Consider the following 16,441-nt stretch of genomic DNA (forward strand, 5'->3'; position numbering starts at 1 on the left):
AAACTGCACCTATGGAAAGCAAAATTGAAGGTTTATTACCAGAAAGTGGGAATGAATGGATGCCGGGCAGGTAAAAACTACCGATGCCCATATCTCTGTCTCACTTTAAACTTGGAGTAAAGTAAGCTTCTCTCTTGCTCAGTATGCCTCTAGAGGAATTAGCTGATTTAGTTTCTTTATCAGATCTATTCCTTCATTCCTTTCAAAGTAATTACAGGCTGCCTCTTCCCTGTCTCATGACACTGATTATTAGCTAAAGCTAATTCATCAGCTAGATATAGGTGAAACACCTTTAGCTATCTTTCAGGAAAAGCTTAGTAAATTATTTGTCATTCTCCAGCCCAAGAAATGTTCTCCCTGTAAGTAAAAGTTTATTAGATACCGTGAGAGGTCTCTGGGTTCAGCCATTTTCTGTCCCAGCTATAATTAGAAAGCTAGACAAATTATATCAACTCCTAGGGAAAAAATCCACACACATACTCTTTTTAATAAATCCAATTTACTCTATTTGCTTGATATTAACAACTGTTAATGTTATGTCCAAATTCCCTTCCTTCCTCGTTGAAAAGAACTCTATCACTACAGCCAGTACATACAAATGGGTAGTTAATTACTCGGCACAGAGGGTTATGTGATTCATCACTGCAGTGTGGAAGTGAATGTTGCCAATTGTCAGCTTTTTCCAAACTACATACTGTTATATGGTTTATGTCCCAATCAATGGTGGCAAAGCTCCAGAAAGAAATACTACCTAGATGTCAGGGACTCATTAAACTGATCAGTCTGTAGTCCTTCGTCAGTGATTTCCAAACCTGGCTGTGTATCAAAATCACTTGGTGACATTAAAAAAAAAAAGGAGAAGCAGGAAAAGATACAGCCTCCTGGTGTCCACCTGCAAAGCCACTGAATCAGAATATTATAGGTTGGAGCAGGTACAAAGTCAGGATTTTTCAGGGCCTGAGGGTTATACAGTTGGAGGTTTCTCTTTAAGAAAATGAATGCAAAATATCTTGCTTTAACTGATTTTACAAAAATATATGACCATGTGAATACACTTCTAGGACCCAGGCCCTGGTAAAGGTCCATGTAAATGATGGACCCTGAAGCTTAACCTTCATTAGCTCCAAGGAAGGTCTGCCTGTGGGCTAGGGCCTAGGAATAAATATGTGTTTGCATGTCTGCTTCTGGGTCTGTGTGCACGGTTCAAGCTCCCAGGTGAGAGGATCCAGGGCTGGGACTCTCCCTTCTCCCTCAAAAGCAAAAAAGAAGAGGGTTTAGCGTTCTCTACATTTTAATCTAGTTCTTCACTAAACTTTAAAATCTCAGGTTGAGATACTTAGAATTTCATATTTTTATTTACTTTGCCCTTTTTATGGCAGAAATGCCCATCAGCAAGAATTATTGCCAGTTTCTAAACTAGTCCACACACTGGACAACAGCCCCTGAGTTACCGCTGCTCTGGTTATAATCAGGGAGGAATAACTGAGCTCAGCTTCCTGTGTTTCATTTTAGTTTGCAAGTAGCTTTTTGCTTTTCCCCATGCTTTCCCATGATTTTAGATACTGAATTTTGGCACCAGTAAGTGTTTGTTTGCCTTCAGGAGCACTGAGTTGGAGAGAAATGACATTATAGGAAATGTCAAGTTCTTCACTTTGGTGAAATTAAATGATCTGTCCAGTAGCACCTTTTAAAAAACTGGTTGTTAATCCTTTGTAAAAATAAAACATGCCTAGTGTTGAACATTTTAAAATGCATAAATATTTAAGGAAATATATATGTTACCTATAATCTCCCCAAAGATACCTACAGTCGTCACAGTGTTTGATATGTTATAGCTACTCAGATATTTTTAGAATAAAAGAATAATATGAACTCTAGAGAATACACACAAAAACTCTAAGTTTTTTTCCCTAAGTGCCTGTAATTGTGATATCTAAGATACCCATATTTAAATGAAGATATGTTGAGCACTAACATGTAAAGGCCCTGTGCTAGACAATGATGATATAAAGATGAAGAAAAGTGGTCTTTGCTCTTCTCAGTGGAATTTATTCCAGTAGAAGAAGCCAATAAATCCCCACCAATACAAGGACACTTAGACACACAAGGACACCAAGAGCAGCTATGTAAAATCCCACGTAGGAAATTTCTTTCAAATCTAAGTGCCAAAAAGATTTCTTTTCTCTTGACATTCTTGACTATTCTCTTTCTCTCATTCCACATCCAATCCATCAGCAAATACTGTTGGGCCCATATTTAAAACCTATTCGTAATTCAACTCCTCTCCATCTCTATTATGCCACACTGGGCCAAGCTGCTATCACGTTTTGTCTGGATAATTGCAGCAACCTCCTTATTGGTCTCCCTGCCTCTGTTCTTGCCTTCTTACAGTCTGTCCTCAGTCCAGAAGCTGGAGAAGTCCTTTGAAAATTTTTTTAGCTCATAATACTCTTCCACCACAAGTTCTCCAATGTATACCCACTTCATTTATTTTTAATTAATTAATTAACTAATTTATTTATTTATTGGCTGCATTGGGTCTTCATTGCTGCACACGGGTTTTCTCTAATTGCAGCGAGCGGGGGCTACGCTTCATTGTGGTGCGCAGGCTCCCCGTTGTGGTGTCGTCTCTTGTTGTGGAGCATGGGCTCTAGGTGTGTGGACTTCAGTAGCTGCAGCACACGGGCTCAACAGTTGTGGCGCACGGGCTTAGTTGCTCTGCGGCATGTGGGGTCTTCTTGGAGCAGGAATCGGACCCGTGTCCCCTGCATTGGCAGGCAGATTCTTAACCCCTGCGCCACCTAGCAAGCCCCCCCACTTCATTTAGAGTGGAAGTCAATGTCATTACATTGGCCTGTAAGATGATTTTGTCCACCCCCTTTTCCATCAACTCCTCAGTCTAAAATCTACTACTCGCCACCTTGCTCCTTGGCTCGCTCCAGAACGAGCTAGCAACCTTCCCACCTCATGGACTTGGCACTAGGTTTTCTCTGCACAGAATTCTTTTCCCTAGATACCTGTATGGCTTGATCCCCTCCCCTTCAGATCTTTGTTCAAATGTTACTTTCTCTGTGAAGCCTTCTCTGTCCATCCTAATTAAAACTAGAGCACTCCTACTCCTGGTCCGTGCTTTATTTTTTTCCAAAGCATCACTGCCATCCAAAATATTATATATTATTATTTATTTGTATTCATAATATAAGCTCCACAAGGACAGGGATTTGATCTCTTTATCTCCAGCTCCTAAAATATTCCCTGGTACATAGTAAGTGCTCAATTAGTATTTGTTGAAAGAAAGAAGAGACAGTATATTCACCCTGCTCACATCCCCACATGTTCTTCTTTCTTCCTTTGGTTTCCTTCCCTTCAATATCAAGATACTTTTATAATGTTTACTGGCAGCTCGACAACACATATGTTGTCACTAACCTTGCTATTTCCTAAGCGGTAGTCACTGAAATTGCATCCTACTTTCCTGCACACTGGGGCAGACAGATGTTTATATCTGACGCCCACTTGAAACTGATGCTCTGTCTTTACGGTGGTCTTGAAAATTCAGTTCAGGAAGGTGGCCAAGGCAAATAGATGACAGAGACACTAATGTCCTTTTCCATATCTACGAACCAACATATTTAAGCACAGAATTCACTTCTCATAAAGTGAGGAAATCTAATATAATGTCAGGATTTTGAAAAGGGTGCATAATTCTTTGATAAGTAATGTATGTATTTATGCAGGCTGGAATAAAAAAGAATCATTGAACCAGGGACTTTAGGTTCTCAGCTAATGTTAGAGTGGTAAGGCTTTTTTTCATCGTCATCTCAAATTCTAAAATTTAATAAGGAGATTGTCAGGGGAACCTAACATGCCACTCAAAGGGTTGGTTGCCACCGAATACAGCACCACTGAAAACCAGAGTAGTGGATCAGATTCCTGTTAAATGAAGGTTCATTCTAAATGTACCCCTTCTTCATAATATTTTTGGATGTCACATATTCAGAAATAGTTTCTACCTACCCAATCAGATTTGTATCCTTCTGCATTAAAATAAAAATAATTAAGAAGGGGTAAAGTGGGAAAAATACTTATCCTCACTCTTGACGCATCAAAAGACCTCTATTAAAAAAATTTCTTCACTTGAACTCTTACTTTTCTGCCAACTTGTTTATCTCATAGGAAGGAAAGCAGACACAGCCTATAAATAATGTTTGCATTTCTGTTTCAGGATATATAGGGCAAGAGAGCCTCCTCCCAGAAAGGTCAAGGGCCACTGCCAGCTTGCTCCCTTTGTGAGTCAGACAGTATTTGTGTTTTGCTATTCTGAACTCAGCAAGCAGCGTTATGTAAAATAAATGCCTGATGTGCAGCATCTTGAAAATTCTAGCACAATTCAGAGTTTCCACTCTAATGTTATCCACCATTGTTGGATAATTTTCATATGGATTTATTTTTCACTTGATTTATAGAGATTTAGAGTTCCTAAGTAAAGCATACTCCACAGTCTTTGAAATTTCCAGAAGTAATGAGCATTTTGACAGTTATATATAACCTTTTTTTCCCTGAGTTTGTTTTCTTATTTTAAGAAACTTCAAGACTTTTCATGTTTCCAGAGGATAGACTAAGTTTATTTTACCGGTAGTTTCCTTCAAATTACGTGGAAAATTATCTGTTGTCTAGAAAGCTAGTCTCTGCTATAGTCTAATAATAGAAAAATTTTCTATGTGCTTTCCCTCTTCATCAATTTAATTTAATAGATATCTACTGAGTACTTGCAAGGATAGAGGCATTAAGTTAGGATTTTTAAAAAATGTATGACACCATGAAAAGATGCAAAACATGATTAGTTCTTAAGGAAATGAAAATTAAAATCCACAATTAGGCACCACTTCATACCCGCTACAGTGGCTATAATTAAAGAGACAGACATTACCAAGTATTGGCAAGGATATGGAGTCATTGGAACTTTCATATATTACCGGTGGGAGTGCAAAATGGTATAGCCACTTTGGAAAACGTTTTGGCAGTTTCTTAGGAAGTTAAGCATAAACTTAACCATATGACCCAGAAATCCCACTCTTAGGTATTTACCCAAACGAAGTGAGAACATATGTTCACACAAAGATATGTACGCTCATGTTCATAGCAGTGTTATACCTAATAGCCAAAAAGTGGAGACAGCCCAGATGTCCATCTGTAATAGAATGGAATATTTTTCAGCATTGAGAATGAACGAACTACCAGTACACATAGCAGTGTGGATGAATCTCGCTAACATAATGGACAGCTAAAAAAACCAGAAACAAGTGTGAGTATTTGACTCTATTTGTATGAAGTTCAAAAACAAGTATACTAGTCTGTGTGATGGGAGGTCAAGATAGTGGCTATCCTTTTGGGGGCATAGTAGTGACTGGATTCAGGATGAGGATGAAGGTACTTTAGGGATACTGGTCGTGCTGTTTCTCGGTCCAGATACTGTTACACAGCTGTGTTAACTTTGTCAAAATTCATCAGGTTGTACCTTGAGAATTTGCACAATTTTCTATGTATATGTTATACATCCAAAAAAATATTAAAACTATAAAAAATGAGTGAGACTTGGTTTTCAGAGATTCAGGGGTCCTAGGAGAGCACTCCTGACGTTTGCTGCTTCAAAGACTTTACAATCTAGTGGGAAGACAGGCGTGTTGGTAAATCTAATATGAAACAAACTCTGATAAGTGCTGCATTAGAAATTTAAATAAATACGATGAAGTAAAGGAAAATACTTACAAAAAAAGAACAACTTGGAAAAATATTATAGGGTATAGTCACTGTTCGGTTTACTACATAATAATGGGAGGAACATAATAATGTGTAAAAGTGGAAGGAAGGCTATAAATTAGAGATAAAGGGATTAAAAGCATTGGATTATGTACAAGAAGTCAGGACTGTTTGAGAGGCAAAGTTGTTTTAAAATATCAGAGCACAGAAGTTATTTATATCCTTAAAAATGAGTTCTTTTGTTTTTAGTTGACTGACTTTGCCTGAGTTGTAGGTTGTTCTATTCCAGTGGTTCTCAGCCCTGACTGCACATTGGGATCACAAGAGCTTTTATAGCTTGTCCTGAATCAGAATCTCCAGGGGTGGGACTCGGGCATCTGTACTTTTTCTAGGCACCTGTGATTCTCCTGAACTGCCAGGGCTAGGAGCCGCTGCTATAGTCCCTGCAGGGTAGAGGAAGCCTTTGCAGAGACCGTCACACAACGACAAATGTCTCTAAAAGTGCCGTTCCTTTGTTTTTGGAACTTCTGTGGCTTCCACAAAGAAGAGCACTTTTCATATTTATCTCTTTGTATCCGTGCCAAGAAATTTCTTTGCAAATGGCTTTTATCCAAGTATTACATGAAAGATGTTAATCCTACTGTTAAATTTTAACCCTAATTCTTTCAAGCACTAGGGCATTTCTTCTGATTTTGTTACAGGTACATAGATCCACAGCAGATAGAACTGGAAAGGACGAAATGGTACATGCAGGTCACTTGTTAATGCACGCATGTGACTAATCTTTCTCCTAGGAGGAAGAAAACGTATTTTTAGTTCTAACATTTATGTGTCAGATCTTACAGTGTAAAAATAATACCTGCTTTCGCTTAGAAAATTTTAGTTCTCTACTTAGTTCATTCACTTGGTGTGTCTTATTAGCTTATCCATGTTTTTTTCTGTTTTCAAATAATTTTAGATTTACAGACAAGTTTCAAAAATAGTAGAGTTCATGTATTCTCTTCCCCCAGCTACCTCTAATGCTGACAACTTATATAACCATAGTATAATTATCAAACTAGGAAATTAACTGGAAACAATAAGATTAACTAAGCTACAAATCTTATTTGAATTTCATCAGATTTTTCCCTGATTTTCTTGTCTGGTCCAGGATTCAATCCAGGATCCCACATTTAGTTGTCATGTCTCCTTAGACTCATCCAATCTGTGACCGTTCCTCATTCTTTTCTTATACTCCATTATCTTGACCATTTTGATGAGTGCTGGTGGATTATTTATAGAATGTTTCTCACTTTGGGTTTGTGTGATGTTTTCTTATGAGTAGATTGAGATTATTTGCTTTGGTGAGAATACTGCAAATGTGATCAGGTGATACATTATGTCTATATATGTTATTACTGGTGATGTTAACCTTGATCATTTGCATAAGGTGGTTTCTGCTGGGTCTCTTGGCTATAAAGTTACAATTTTTGATAGTTCATAAATATCTTTGGCATTGTGCCAATATTTTGTTTCATCTCAAACTCTCACTCACTGATTTTTAGCATCCATTGGTGTATCTTGCCTGCAATAATTATTACTGTGGTCTTCACCTGATAATGTTTTTTTTTTAATTTCCCTTATTCCTTATGCATTTAGTAATTGGAATTCTTCTGTAAGGTGCCCTTCCTTGGCTATTTATTTATTTATTTATTTTTTAGAACTTTTATTGAGATACAGTTAACATACAGTAAACTGCATATATTTAGAGCATACAATTTGGTATCCCAATCTCCCAATTCATTCCCCCCCAACCCTCCCCGCTTTCCCCACTTGGTGTCCATATGTTTGTTTTCTGCATCTGTGTCTCTATTTCCGCCTTGCAAACCAGTTGATTTGTACCATTTTTCTATAGTCCGCATATATGTGTTAATATACGGTATTTGTTTTTCTTTCTGACATACTTCACTCTGTATGACAGTCTCCAAGTCCATCCATGTCTCTAGAAATGTCCCAGTTTCCTTGCTTTTTACAGCTGAGTAATATTCCATTGTATATATGTACCACATCTTTTTTATCCATTCATCTATTGAGGGACATTTAGGTTGTTTCCATGTCCTGGCTATTGTAAATAGTGCTGCAATGAACATTGGAGTGCATGTGTCTTTCTGAATTATGGTGTTCTCTGGGTATATGCCCAGCAGTGGGATTACTGGGTCATATGGTAACTCTATTTTTAGTTTTGCAAGGAACCTGCACACTGTTCTCCATAGTGGCTGTATCAATTTACATTCCCACCAGCAATGCAAGAGCGTTCCCTTTTCTCCACACCCTCTCCAGCATTTACTGTTTGTAGATTTTCTGATGATGCCCATTCTGACCGGTGTGAAGTGATACCTCATTGTCGTTTTGATTTGCATTTCTCTAATAATTAGTGCTGTTGAGCAGCTTTTCATGTGCCTCTTGGCCATCCGTATGTCTTCTTTGGAGAAATGCCTATTTAGGTCTTCTGCCCATTTTTTGATTGGGTTGCTTGTTTTTTTGATATTGAGCTGCATGAACTGTTTATATATTTTGGAGATTAGTCCTTTGTCTGTTGATTCGTTTGCAAATATTTTCTCCCATTCTGAGGGTTGTCTATTCGTCTTGCTTATAGTTTCCTTTACTGTGCAGAATCTTTGCAGTTTCATTAGGTCCCACTTATTTATTTTTGTTTTTATTTCCATTACTCTAGGGGGTGGATAAAAAAAGATCTTGCTGTTATTTACGTCAAAGAGTGTTCTTCCTATGTTTTCCTCTAGCAGTTTTATAGTGTCTGGCATTACATTTAGGTCTTTAATCCATTTGGAGTTTATTTTTGTGTATGGTGTTAGGGAGTGTTCTAATCTCATTCTTTTACATGTAGCTGTCCAGTTTTCCCAGCACCACTTATTGAAGAGGCTGCCTTTACTCCATTGTATATCCTTGGCTCCTTTGTCATAGATTAGTCAACTATAGTTTATCTCTGAGCTTTCTATTCTGTTCCATTGATCTATATTTCTGTTTTTGTGCCAGTACCATACTGTCTTGATCACTGTAGCCTTGTAGTATATAGCCTGAAGTCAGGAAGCCTGATTCCACCAACTCCATCTTTCCTTTTCAAGATTGCTGTGGCTATTCGGGGTCCTTTGCGTTTCCATACAAATCGCAAAATTTCTTGTTCTAGTTCTGTGGAAAATGCCATTGGTAATTTGATGGGGATTGCATTGAATCTGTAAATTGCTTTCGGTAGCATAGTCATTTTCACAATGTTGATTCTTCCAATCCAAGAACATGGGATGTCCCTCCATCTGTTTGTGTCTTCTTTGATTTCTTTCATTAGTGTCTTATAGTTTTCTGAGTACAGGTCTTTTACCTCCTTGGTTAGGTTTATTCCTAGGTATTTTATTCTTTTTGTTGCAATGGTGAATGGGATTGTTTCCTTAATTTCTCTTTCTGATCTTTCATTATTGATGTATAGAAATGCAAGAGATTTCTGTGTGTTAATTTTGTATCCTGCAACTTTACTAAATTCATTGATTAGCTCAAGTAGTTTTCTGGTGGCATCTTTAGGATTTTCTATGTATAATATCATGTCATCTGTGAACAGTGACATGATATTTATTTGTATCAATACGAACCTGTAATTGCTTATTCAATTTTCTGAATTATAATCCAATACTATCATTATTTATTTTGCTGCTCAAATTGTTCCAGCTGTGGCCATTGGCAGCTCCTTCTGATTGGATTCTCTGTCCTTTTGATGTACCCTCATTCTTTTTTAAGCACTTCTTTTTTCTACGATCACAAGATATCCCAGAATCATCTTCTGTTTTCCCTGCCCCACTTCTAGAATCAACTGTTTTTCTAAGAAGCCCTGATTCCTTTTATTAACTTTATTGGAGAATGGTATTTAGAAACCAAGATCTGGATGCTAGCAGATCACTGCTAGTGGGGTGCCCTTGCTCCTGGTTCCCCCCAGCAGAAAAAGCTAGGAAATACATGTACGTATACCAAGCCATGCATGCATGCACGTACATCATATTTATTAGTTATTTCTGTATGTATTTTTCTGTAATGTGTGTATAAAAAAACATGAGTTCATTCTAATATCTATGATTCCAGTTCAATACCACAAGGTTCATTATAAGCCTCTCCCATTTTCTTGCTTGTAACTTCATTCTCTAACAGTGAAAAGACTGACTCTCATTATTTATAATCCTAGATTATGCATAAAGTAGTTACTGACTCACTAACTCATACCCCTGCGCGAAATAGATTTCCTAACTAGAGTGCCGTATTTGCTGACAGTTCTTTTTGGTTTTCACTTTACAATATCCAGTCAAAATCATGTTTTCCAAAGCGACTTAATTCTTAATTCGCATCCCCTTCAGTGTGATTATATTATTTGTCCCGGTCATGGTGTTCATTTGTAACACAATCAGGTTCATTTGTTACTCTTGGTATTCCACTTCAGTTCCGGTTGGTTTTAATTTTTATTTTGGGAGGTATGTAAAGCATTACTATGGTTCAGAGAGTCAAAGCTATAGCCAAAGAGATATTCCAAGAAGTGTCTGTCCCTTCTGACCCGCACCTCCACGTTCCATGCCCCCTTTCCCACCAGCCCCTATAGTTAAACAGTCTCTGTAGTTGCTGGTGTATCTTTCACATGTTCCTTTTTCACAAATGAGCAGATTCATGGGGGTTTGTTGTTGTTGTTGCTGTTGTTTTAATTGTATTGTCTTTTGCATGGTGGTAGCACATCATGTAAATTCATTTGCACTTTGCCTTTTTCACTGAATGATTTGGAAGTTCTTGAATAGTGATCTTGCCTCATTCATTTTTTTAAAAAGCTTCATAGTGTTCAGTTGTGAGGACGTGACATAGTTTATTTAACCACTCTCCTTTGTATGGGCATTAGGCTGTTTCCATTATTCTGCAATTACAATCAATGCTTTAATGAATAAACTTGTATATGTGTAGTTTTGTATAATTAGAAGTATATTTTCAGAATAGATTCCTAGAAACAGTTTCTTCATCAAAATTAACTACATCTATGCTCATGTCTTTCAGTCACTGTGTATGCCTCTAGAAATGCCTTTTAGTGAGTTAATGTATATCCTTGATCAGCACATGTTTCTGAATTACACCTTTGAATTTGTGTAAATTTTTAATATTTAACTTTATTAGTTACACTTAGTGCATTAAAAAGTGTATTGAAATTGCTTTGGGATAAGGAATTAGTTTTGCATAATGATCTCTCCTTCTAGAATATGGGCTTCATGACATCAAGGACTCTGCTTATTTTTGCTACTCTTTGTATCTCTTATGCCAACCCCAATGCTACTAATCATTGAATGAATATTTCTGGGAATAAATCTGCCACTTCCTTGTACTTGTTTTTGTTTCAGCCTCATTCAGCCACATAGAATGACCTGAAGCTCCCCTGTCCCTTCGCATCTCTGTCCTCTTACACACGCTGTTTCCTTAGCCTGACATACTAGCCCTCACATCTTTTGTTTTTCTGGACAGTCCTCACTCATCCCTCAAGACCTAGCTCAGCTCTTCCATGAGGGCTCCCTTGATCATTCTCCTCTCCTGAAGAGTGAGGGGCTCCCATGCCCCTTGGCATGCCTCTGTAATAGACCTAACCACATTATAGTCATTGATGTGTTCAACTAATATCTTTAAGAACTGACTCTCTTCCAGGTGTATGCTAGATGCTGGGGATACACCAGTGAATAGGAACTGTCATTCTAATGGGAGAAGTACATAAGAGCTACCAAAAAAAGTACATAATTAAACAAATAAATAGTAACTTTTCCAATAGCAGAAATGACAGGGTGATCGGTTCTGAGAAGCTGACCTTTGACTCAAGATCTGAAAAGTGAGAAGTTAGGGATGGGAAGAGATGGGGAATGTCACATTGTGTTGTGACTCTTTGCTGGGTTGTTCCTCATTTCCACCCAACCCTCCCTCCCCCACCCCCACCCCCACCCCCACCCCTACTGAACCGGCTTCTGAGTTCTGTGAACCTTTCTATCTCCAGGAGCCACAGGTCAGGCGCGTCACACCACAGTTCCACACGCCAGCAGTGCAGCATGTTGGAATTGGCAGATGCCTGGGCCCAGGATTCTCAATTAGCAGATCTGATGTGCATTCAGGGCTGAGAGGGACTCTCAGTTTCCTATCTACTCCCCCACTTACTGTCTTATGATACTGGGAAAGCTGTTCCATCATTCTGTGACTCAGTTTCCTGATCTTTAAAATGGAACTAACAATAAGACTTTGTAAGGTTTCTGTGAGCGTTAAATGAGATAATGCACCTAAAATTCTTAGCCCACTGCCTAGCACATTGATAGTCCATAAGTGCTGGAGAAAATGCTCTAGAGTGAGTGCTCGGGAGGTGTTTGTTGCATAAATGAATGAGTTAAGGAAAAGTAAAATGTAATTCTTACTTCAGTAAATAGGACCATGGCAAAGCAAAAACTGAATACCTTGATTTATCTTTAGTTGTCTTATTTACTGTTTGTTTTAATTTGGACAACAAAGTAAAAAAAAGGAAAATACCACACACTAGTGATTTTAGTACCTAGAATCAGTAGCTATTAATTCTTCATTTGCTTATCAAGCAGCTTCTGGAAACTCCACAGATCATATGAGTTACTGTTTTCTGGACAGTGCAGGGTTTTCAGGTTCTAGCCTCAAACCTCAATGAAAATACACAGTCCACCAATGTGGGGTCATCCTGCATCTTGTGCTCCATCTTTTGAAATCACAGTTTGAGCACTTTGTATTGAAAGGAATTTCTTTTTGTACCTTCTACTTCTTTTATCATAAGAGATCCTCAGGATATCATAACCAATGAAATTTATGACAACATCAGAGATAAGTTTTCTTAGGTCAGGAACACTTGTGCGATTGACCTGGTATATTGCTTATTCTACCCGAAAATACCACCCTGACCATTCAGCAAGCCGTTGGCAGATCCCCCCGGTCCACCCCACTCTTCGGAAAACTAAATGTGAAAATAGCATGTGCACAGATGAGAACATCAACAAATTGATAGCATGAGGAACTTCCAGGAATTTTTTTTCTTTATATCATTTTCACTGGGATCCTTATTATTTTTATAAACTTTAAATATCTGTCTGCTTAGGAGTGCTTTGATACTTGAATGCATGCGCATGAGTTTTCTACTTAAAAGAAATTACTGAGATAATTAATCAGCAAAGAGATTTTGCTAAGTGTTTTTTTAAGCAGGCTGTAAGAGTTAACGTTTATTTACATGAATAATTCACTCTGCTCTTATCAATCTAATCAATTGGAAAATATCATCCGCCGTTAATGTCACAGAAATCAACTCATCCTATCTTAGAATGAGGAAATAATTAGCAAACAGTTTATTATTCCTTTTTAATATTAGTGGCATTGTTTTCAGAGTTTTCATTTACAAACCAATGCACCGTTAACTTTTTCTGGCTGGAGGTATCGAAATCTGTTTTTCTGTGCTGCAAATGTAGAGGTGTACACATCTATTTAATCAGAAGCCTGTAGCAAAGAGCCAAGTTCACTGGTTGCTCTGACAGGGAGATAGGTTATGGAGCTTTGCACTGATAAGTAGCTCACATCATAGATTATGGGATAAGCCTCTGCACATCAGTAGTGGTACAGTGCTAAACAGTCAAGAAGACGAAAGATACTGTCATAGTGTTCAGATGACAGGCTTCATTTCATATGTTAATAGAAGGAAGACTTCTGATATGGTGAGGAAATTCACCTTTCTGTGAATCTGCATTCCCTTTACTGTGCTCTAGCATAGCACCAATTAAATTCAACTGTGTGTATAAGGTACTCAATTCCTAGTGGTCCCAAGAAGGACTAACATGAAAAATATTATCTGCTCTTACATTTTACAGATCATGAACAGATGGGAAAAAAAATATGCCAATTGGTAAAGAAATTCATATGCAGTATAACACACCTCAAAATGCTGTTTATATGGGTTTTTCTTTTTAAAAAAATTTAAAGTTATCTTGGGTAAAATTTAATTACTACTTGGGGGTTTTCTGTAATGTTATATGTGTAATTCATTTAATTTATGCATTCTGCAGATAGGAATGTTTGGAAGTACAGGTAACCTTGTAATGAGTAAAAATGATAAAAGGTTATGTTCCAATGAAAGGGAAATCATGGAATGATTATTCACTTTGTGAAACGGTTTGTCGTAGGGCAAGCTTTCCTAAAGCATTTTAAATTGAATTTTGTTTACAAAACATTCATTTACACACAACATTTCAGGAACAAATTTAGTGAGAAAATGGGAGAAATAGTCACAATAAGGCAGAGATCCCTTACGCTGCTAACATTTATGCTTGCTTTCTCCCTCTCTGTCCCTCCTTGCAGCACTGATAGCCATTGGGCGATACAGCATGACAATAGAGACCGTGGATGTCGGATGGTGTAAAGAAATTACAGACCAAGGAGCCACCCTGATTGCTCAGAGCAGCAAGTCTCTAAGATATTTGGGGCTGATGAGATGTGATAAAGTAAGAGTTGCCTATCAAGTTTCTTTTCTACGTATCAGTGTAGTTAATAGCTTGATACTATATTCTTCCTCTCTCCCTATGTATATATGTTTGTGTACACACACATATACTGTCATAGCTATGCCTTGTAAGATGCCCAGTTTTCTAAACTAATCTGAGATTATTTTTGAATTTCTCTGTTTAAAAATGAATTTTGTGCTTATGCAGAAAGAAAAAACAATCACACACACACGCAGCTTAGATGTTGGCTTCTTATCCGTCAGTCCGTGGACCACAATTAAAACTGTTTGCGTGGCACGCTGCAATGTGCACGGTCTAACAGTGAAATTCCGTTCTGGGTTCCAAGTTTCCTGCAACAGTAAGATGGAAAGCACAGTGCCAAGCTGTTTTGTCGCAATCCGAAGTGTGGGATTTCAGCGCTCAACATCTATATATCCTGGCCATTTGGGGACAAGAAAGGGCCAGTGAGGGAATGTTATGTGGAAATTCGCCTCTCTCCAACACTTCAGGCTCCACTTTTCACACATGTTGAGAAGTGGTCCCAGAGGCCCCACAGAAGGTCAGTGGAGCTGGCCAGAGACGTGAGCATGAGTTTGAGAAATTGTACTGCATTTAATAAAGATGATCAAAACCTGTATTGATAACCAGGCATTACAGAGGTGCCTTCCCCTTTGTCACTTTTATGTTTTCCCCTATAACAAGTCTAGGAAGTAATCATCTATACTGTGAAGGGGAGAAAATAGAGGCTCAGAAAGACTAGGCACTGGCGCACGGCCACTCATCCAAGACTTTACCCCAGATCTTCAAGTCTGTGTCCGGTGCCCGTGGCATACCCTGGGGGCTGTCTCCAGGCAAGGGGGTGCGTCTTTGGAAAAGACCCACCTCATACTTGCTCCGAAAGTGCTGGCATCATGTAATAATTTTCAGGTGTGTGCTACTTTTGCAATTGGTGATTAGGGACAAATCTAGCAAAAGAGAGTGAAACCAAATATTATTTGCCTCTCAAAGGACATGCATTTTCTAAATGTAGCAAATTTAGGGGCAAATAAGAAGAGTGACCCAAGATCTTTGTGTGCTTTGTCATTTTTGTTAATTGACCTACTTCTTTTCTCCAAATGCTTTACAATCCCAACTTATACTAGGCTTTTGCCAGTTAGTTATGTTTAGAGAGATTTTATTATATATTCTCAGCCCAGCCTGGAAAGCTGACTGACTTTGTTACTAAGCAACAGCACAGACCCAGGGGTTGCAAGTTTCCCTCAGATTTCACTACTAACTAACCTAACCCTGCTACTAACCCTGTCACTTTAAAATGACTTCTTTTAAAACAAATGAAAGGGTCCACAATAGGCAGAGTGTTCTAGAAACACTAAACAGTGACAGCAGAGCTCCCCGGCTGCTACCAGAAGGAATTGCTACATGAGAACTACCTAAGCAAAGATACCAAAATGTGTGCATTCGAAATGTATCTTTGTATCCACAACCGTTCCGGAAGTCACCATGTTTCTAGTCCATACTCTTCAGGTTTGTTGAGATCACTTCACCTTCAGAGATGAATTGTAGAAATATGTGTTCCAGTCAGTGCAGAAGATTATTCCAGACATATTTTCTGACCAGCATTTTGCCAATTTTCAGATAAGGAATGGATCCTTTTCTACCTAAATGCAAATTAGTCCAAAATGATATCAGAGCACAGTTGTGATGAGCAGTAATCCCTGAGGGCTCTAGCCCTTTCCTCAGGTGGCCTCTGAATCCTTTCTCCAACCAGCCCGCAGCTCTGAGCACCCGCTGGCTCTCACACCACGCTGTCTGACCACAGCCTGCTGCAGTGCAGCCCAGCTCTGCTGTCTGGCGCTCTCAGGCTTAGGGCAGCTCAGGGCCAAACACGGGAGGTTCTGTGAGGACAGAAGTTTCCAAACCACACACAAAATGCACATAAAGCCATGCACTTAAAAGCCTGCTGGTTGATTTAGTTGGATGGAAATCTAGTGTGAGTAGCTCTTCTGTCTTCGACATTTATATGACGCTGTCCATCTCCAGATTCTCAATTTCTATCAAGATTCAGAGGAAGCTGTGAATAGCAAAGAAAACACGTTGGTTGAGGACATGGACTCGGGAGCCAAAGTTCAGGTTCA

The 16,441-nt window shown here is 38.5% G+C and overlaps 1 protein-coding gene across 3 annotated transcripts in view; it reads left to right on the forward strand.

The window, feature by feature from the left end:
- FBXL17 (F-box and leucine rich repeat protein 17) overlaps positions 1 to 16,441 on the forward strand; it is a 477,514-nt gene that overhangs the window by 441,404 nt on the left and 19,669 nt on the right. Inside the window, exons 8-9 of one of the 3 annotated variants that reach the window (XM_057737814.1) lie at positions 14,164 to 14,306; positions 14,653 to 15,197. The exons of 1 other annotated variant lie outside the window; for it this stretch is intronic. In XM_057737814.1, coding sequence (XP_057593797.1) covers positions 14,164 to 14,306; positions 14,653 to 14,838 — 329 coding nt within the window. In that variant the 3' untranslated portion in view covers positions 14,839 to 15,197. Of the gene's footprint in view, positions 1 to 14,163; positions 14,307 to 14,652; positions 15,198 to 16,441 lie in introns of those variants that run through there. One more of the 3 variants, XM_057737820.1, reaches the window with a different exon arrangement.

Source organism: Hippopotamus amphibius, chromosome 1 (genome assembly GCF_030028045.1).
Source record: "Hippopotamus amphibius kiboko isolate mHipAmp2 chromosome 1, mHipAmp2.hap2, whole genome shotgun sequence".
Taxonomy (NCBI): domain Eukaryota; kingdom Metazoa; phylum Chordata; class Mammalia; order Artiodactyla; family Hippopotamidae; genus Hippopotamus; species Hippopotamus amphibius.